At 48.1% G+C, this 6,054-nt stretch overlaps 1 protein-coding gene across 2 annotated transcripts; it reads left to right on the top strand.

Moving 5' to 3' along the window:
• The first annotated feature begins 216 nt into the window (after positions 1-216).
• Positions 217-5,251, top strand: GMFG (glia maturation factor gamma). 2 transcript variants are annotated; one of them, XM_042232015.1, is made up of 7 exons: positions 217-342; positions 710-806; positions 905-954; positions 1,385-1,434; positions 4,079-4,161; positions 4,789-4,862; positions 5,089-5,251. In XM_042232015.1, exons 1-7 carry the CDS (start codon positions 220-222, stop codon positions 5,158-5,160), a joined length of 549 nt encoding a protein of 182 aa, XP_042087949.1. In that variant the 5' UTR covers positions 217-219; the 3' UTR covers positions 5,161-5,251. The 2 variants fall into 2 exon arrangements, with proteins under 2 accessions (XP_042087949.1, XP_027834074.1); XM_027978273.3 differs by having other exon boundaries at positions 297-353.
• Positions 5,252-6,054: the final 803 nt, after the last annotated feature.

The raw sequence follows: 6,054 nt of genomic DNA, 5'->3' as shown, positions 1-6,054 counted from the left end.
TACCTATGGTGTATTGGGTGTTGTCCACCATGTTGGGAGATATGTGCAGTTATTTTATCCTCATAACAATTCTGAGTCAGATGGTTGAAGTTACTTAGCTAGAGCCACACAGTCAGGCAGCACTTGAACCCCAGTCTGCGTGACTGCAAAGCCTGGGAGGTCCCAACAGATGAGGGGAAGGAAGGAGGGGGAGGAGCCATATGTGACAGTTGTCTCAGAATGGGCATAAACAGGATGTGGTGGTGGATGAAACTTTTCCCCTACCCCACACCCCGCCCCCTTGAGCTGTGGTCCCCACCCCTAGAAGACAGCGGAACCAAGGAAAGAAGAGGCCCCTGGACAGTAAAGTCATGGTAGAGGGCCAGGGTCGTATGGGAAGGGCTAGGGGCTGGAGTGGGACTAGGGCTGGGAGGATGCCGGGGTGAAGGTCAGACTGTGGATGGGAGGTCAAGGCTGGGGAAAGAGAGATGCTGGTTCCGGGTTTAGCCCCAGGCGAGCAGATCCCTGAACCTCGGGCGTAGCCCAAGGGCACCTGCCAAGAGGGCTCCAGTCCAGCCCAGAGGAAAGGGTACATTTCTCCAGTGTTCACAAAGGCAATCTATGGGCTATGGGCCCCTCCTCGTTATTAGTAGATGGGGAAACTGAGGTTTGGGGAAAGGGGCAGGGCTGAGGCCAGGGGACTCAGCTCTTAACTGGGCTCCTCTGGCAGTCCGACTCCCTGGTGGTGTGTGAGGTGGACCCAGAGCTAAAGGAAAAGCTGAGGAAATTCCGCTTCCGAAAAGAGACAGACAATGCAGCCATAATAAGTGAGTGTCATCTTCCCTCCTGGAACGAATGGGGGTGGGGAGGAAGCATAGGGACAGATGGCAAGGGCGTCTGACCCACGTATGCCCTCGCTCCTCAGTGAAGGTGGACAAAGACCGGCAGATGGTGGTGCTGGAGGAAGAATTTCAGGTGAGGGGCTGGGGGATGGGACTGGGAGGCCCAAGAGACTGTGACTGATGCTGAGAGCCTGGTGTTGGGAGCCGCAAAAACCCGGAAGTCAAGTTCCAGCTTAGCTGTGACCCTGGGCGAGGGACTCTGCCTGTATAGGTCTCTTGTTTCCTCATCTGTGAAATGGTGATAACAGTCCTTACCTCCGAGTTATCTGTAAATTCAGTGATTTAATCCTTGTAGTTTGTTTAGAAAAAAGCAAGTGTCTTAACTCCTCTTCAGTTTGCTCACCTGTAACATGGGGATAATAACAGGACCTACCCCTCTGGGTTTGGGGAGAGATCAATGGGCTAATAATCTGTGTGTTTCTTGGATGAGTGCCTTGGCACAGAGTACATGTTCCTTTAATGGCAGTCTTTTTCTCTTTCTCTCCTCCCCTCACCCCTCACAGAATATTTCTCCAGAGGAACTGAAAATGGAGCTGCCTGAGAGACAGCCCAGGTATCCTGGGGCAAGAAGGGGAAGGTCAGGCCACGGAGGGTTACAGACTGAGGGGCCACTTGGGGTCCAGTCTTATTCGTGGACTTTGAAACTTTGTCTTTGAGTTCCTATCACAGGACTTTTGGTTTGTATACCAAACTTTTATTGCAGAATTTTACGCTAATAGTCATACGTGATGTTAGTACATACTTTGTCAGGTTTTGGTCTCAACATTGCATTTGCTTCATTAAAAAAAAAAGTTAAAATTTCTTTATTTTTCAATGCTTGGGAAGACCTTGAGTAGGAAAGGATTTATTTGACAATTAGTGATTGGGGAGAATCCTATGTGAAGCCAGAGGAGGCTGGTGCTTTTTGTGTGTGGAAGAGTTTTTTGACACTTCTATGAAAACTGGTCTCTAGATTTTTTCATCTCTAATGTGGTGAGTTTTGGGTGTCCTAGGACTTTAAGCCTCAATCTCAGGCTCTAGATCTCAGTCAGCACCCTGGGCATCTGACAAGTGCAATCACACAGGGCCCCAGACCCAGAAGGGAGCCTTGAAGGCAGGGCTTGATGCCTGCTATCTTGAAATTCTTTATAGTTTTATCTCTGAATCTGTTTTGTGTGAAGTCTGACAGGACAGTGGAACCTGTGCTGGAGGCTTGGAGCCTCCTTCAGCTCACATGTCCTGCCCTAGATGGGTTCTCAGCTCCCCACTCCCACATTGCCCAGTGATGGCTGATGCCCTCTGCCCCAGGCAGGGGGCCTAATTGCAGACTCAGGGAGTGTCAGGGGCAGGGGGGCGGTGCTCATTCCTGAAAGATAAATTCCAGGGCGTGCCCGTGAGCATTTTCATTCCCCCATGAGTGTCCCCATGCCCAAGACAGCACATGACTTGAAACAGGAAAGTTTAAAAGACCAAGATCAGTCTGGAAAGAGACTGCAGAAGAAAGGAAAAAAAGGCTTTCTCTTGTGTTTATTACAAGGGGCCCTGCATGTTCATTTTGCACTGGGTTTGGGAAATTATATAGCTGGCCCTGGTCTCAGCCCCTCATTCTAAACTGCTGGACAGTAAAACATAGTGGTTGAGCACTTCTACTCTACCAGCCAACTTCCTGGGTTCAAATCCACCCATAGAACCTTGGGCAAATGGCTTCACTCTCTGGGCTTCGATTTTCCCGTATGTAGTATGGGGATAATAATAGTACCTACATCATAGCGTTGTTGTGAATAATCAAATAAGCGCTTACTACTTTTTTTTTTTTTGGCCACATCACTCAGCATGCGGGATCTAAGCTCCCTAACTGGGGATCAAAGCCCTGCCTCTGTAGTCTTAACGGTTGCACCTCCAGGGAAGTTCCAAAACCATTTTCTCGTAAAACGTTTTTTCTTTATTGAGTTCTATTTGACGTATAATATATTACTTTCAGGTGTAAAGCATAATGATTTGATATTTGTATATACTGTATGACAGAATGTTCACCATGATAATCTGGCTAACATCTGTCACCATATACATAGTTTATAAAACTTTTTTTTTTCTTACGATGAGGACTTTTAATATCTACTTCTTTAGCAACTTTCAAATATACAATACAGCATTAATAACTATACTTACCATGCTGTATATCACATCCCTAGGACTTATTTAAAATAAATAACTGGAAATAAAATAATTGGAAGCTTTTACCTTTTGACTTCCTTCACCCATTTCACCCTCTCCCACCTTTGGCAACCACTCATCTGTTCTCTCTCTTTAGGAACTTGATGGTTTTTCTTTATTCTAATGTTTTCAGTTCCACATATAAGTGAGATTATAAGACGTTTGTCTCTGTCTGATTTATTTCACTTAGCGTAATGCCCTCCAAGAGCCATCCATGTTGCAATGGCAAGATTTCATTCTTTTTTTAATGGCTGGATAGTACTTCATTGTGTGCATGCGTGTGTGTGTGTGTGTGTGTGCACCACATCTTTATCCATTCATTCGTCAATGGACACTTAGGTTTTCTCCATTTCTTGGCTATTATAAATAAGGCTGCAATAAATATGGGGGTGCATATATCTTTTTGAATTATTGTTTTCATTTTCTTTGATAAATACCCAGTAGTGGAATTGGTGGAGCAGATGGTGATTCTATTTAGCATTTACTATTATTATTTTTTTAATTAAAAACTTATTTATGGCTGCGCTGGTTCTTCGTTGCTATGCACAGCCTTTCGCTAGCTGCGGTGAGTGAGGGCTGCTCTCTAGGTGCAGTACGCGGGCTTCTCATTATGGTAGCTTCTCTTGTTGCAGAGCACAGACTCTGGTCGTGAGCATGTCAGTAGGCTGCAACATGGTCTCAATAGCCATTGCACGAAGGCTTGGCTGCTCTGCGGCACGCGGCCCTGGTCTTTCCCAATCAGTGAGCGAACCCATGACCCAATCAGCATTGGCAGGCTGATTTCCAACCACTGGACCACCAAGGAATTCCCCTATTATTATTAATTTCCCCCATTATTATTTTTTAAATCATTTATTGTATTTGAAGCCAGTACCCTCCGTCTCAGTGGTTAACCCTATGTTCTCAAACTCAGGCAAGATTTCTAGGCTGTGGTCTCAGGTAATGAGCATTAGGCCTGAGCTCCAGGCCAAGGCCTGAGTTTGAATTCCCTTTCATTATTGTAGGTTCGTGGTTTACAGCTACAAGTACATGCACGCCGATGGCCGAGTGTCCTACCCCTTGTGTTTCATCTTCTCCAGCCCTGTAGGTGAGACACAGCTCTACTCCTCCTGAGAAGGGGGTCTTAGATTCTGTGTGGGGATGTGTACATGTGTGTGTTTGAATGTAAGTGTGTGTATGTGCACATGACTGCTGATTTTGTGTGTGTGACTGTGTGCGTGTGTATAGATGCCTGTGTGAGAGTGTGGTGTGTGTGATGAGTGAATGCTGAGAGGGCAATGGGGTGGAGGTGAGGGCCCCAAACCCCCATCTTCATTAGTTTTGAGGTGTGTAAGCACATTCAGCTCTTCCTTTTATTGGCAACCCCTGTCTGGCCCCTAAACCATCTCCAGGAACCCTAGAATAACTTCCAGCCCCCAAACAACTCTGAAGACTCTGACTGTAGCCTCCAGGGACCTCCTTAGAACAATTCCTGGGATTCTTAGAAAACTCCGGGGCCTGTAGGACACTGTTATTGTTCAGTCGCCAAGTCGTGTCTGACTCTTTGCGAGCCCATGGACTTGAGCCCACCAGGCTCCTCTGTCCATGGGATTTCCCAGGCAAGAATACTGGAGGGGGAGATACCATTTCCTTTTCCAGGGTAGGACATTACCAGGGCCTTAGAGAACACCTTGGCATCCCCCAATTATGCTTTCCTCTTCTATTTTCCACACAGGCTGCAAGCCTGAACAACAGATGATGTACGCGGGGAGCAAAAACAGGCTGGTGCAGACAGCAGAGCTCACAAAGGTCTGGGGCCGGGGCCGACGCTCCTGAGTGTGAGGGAAGAGAGTCTGGGATCCGAGGGCTGATGGAGGGTGGGGGACTCCACCCTGGAGGTCCCCCACGGCGGGTCAGGACTCCTGGTCTGAGGGAGAAGGGAGCTGGGTTTCTGGGTCTGAAGGAGGGAAGGGCTGGAGCCCTCACTGTTTCAGTTCCTGAGTGGATTCTAAAACTGAACCCTCTCTCTGTGCAGGTGTTTGAAATCCGCACCACTGATGACCTCACCGAGGCTTGGCTCAAAGAGAAGCTGTCTTTCTTTCGTTGACCTCCGGGCCGGGAACCTGAACTCAAACCCCCGAGGGCCTGAACATCCCAGACCTTAAAGATATTAAAATGCAACAACTCAGAGACCCTCAGCTCTGGCTCAGTTTTCTGTTCCTCATTGTGGGCACTAGGTGGCAGTCCTGCAGTACCAGTTTTGGACCAGTAGAGGGCAGGCAGAGCCAGTGGATGCCTGCTGAGTTCTGGGAGGACAAGGAGGATTCCATACCTGTTCCTCTGAAAGAAAGAGAGGGGCCTGTAGGGTTTCCTAAGGAGAAATGAGGGAGGCCTGGGTCTCCTAGAGGAACTGGGGGAATATCTGAATCTGTGGAGGGGCCTCGTTCCAAGAGGAACAAGGACACCTGAGTCCCTGAGAGTAAAGAGGGTGAGGGCCTGTCTCTCCACCTCTCACCTTCCCACCCTTGCAGGCAGTAGTTTGCAACTATGCTAATTTTCTCAGTAATCCCCCAAGCAGGAAGATTTTGAAGGCAGAAAAGTTGTTGAAGTTGTTATAAATGTCAAATATAATAGCTTCAGGGGCTGGGGAGTTGCTGAGGGGTGAGTGATTTGTGGGGTTGGGTGGGCCTGTGGGCCCAGGTCTGGGAAGGATTAGGAGGAATCAGAACTCTCAGAGGACCCCTGAGGAGTATGAAAAGCTGAGGAGGCAGGAAAGGGACACTGCCCTCCCCCTGTGGCGATTCTTCTTTCTTTCATCATCTTTGGTCACTTGATGCTCTCAGGCTTTCTATTTCTGAGGGACATTTATTGAGCACCCACAGTGTCCTAGGCTCTGCTGATTCTGAGATGGGCAGGTCTTCAAAGAGTTGAACCACTGTCTAGCTCTGCTTTCCCTCCAGGTCTCTGAGTGTTCCTCTCTCTACCCTGAGTTCCCTGAATC

The sequence above is a fragment of the Ovis aries genome, chromosome 14, assembly GCF_016772045.2.
Source record: "Ovis aries strain OAR_USU_Benz2616 breed Rambouillet chromosome 14, ARS-UI_Ramb_v3.0, whole genome shotgun sequence".
Lineage (NCBI taxonomy): Eukaryota > Metazoa > Chordata > Mammalia > Artiodactyla > Bovidae > Ovis > Ovis aries.
Note: the sequence above shows the minus strand (reverse complement) of the source record. Positions and strands in the feature narration are given on the sequence as shown.

Bases quoted from the DNA above. Each gene is read 5' to 3' on its own strand.
- GMFG (XM_042232015.1), top strand. From the start codon at position 220: ATGGGCATAAACAGGATGTGGTGGTGGATGAAACTTTTCCCCTACCCC. The intron at 807-904 runs GTGAGTGTCATC...CTCGCTCCTCAG, and splicing joins AGACAATGCAGCCATAATAA to TGAAGGTGGACAAAGACCGG. The intron at 4,162-4,788 runs GTGAGACACAGC...TTTTCCACACAG, and splicing joins CATCTTCTCCAGCCCTGTAG to GCTGCAAGCCTGAACAACAG.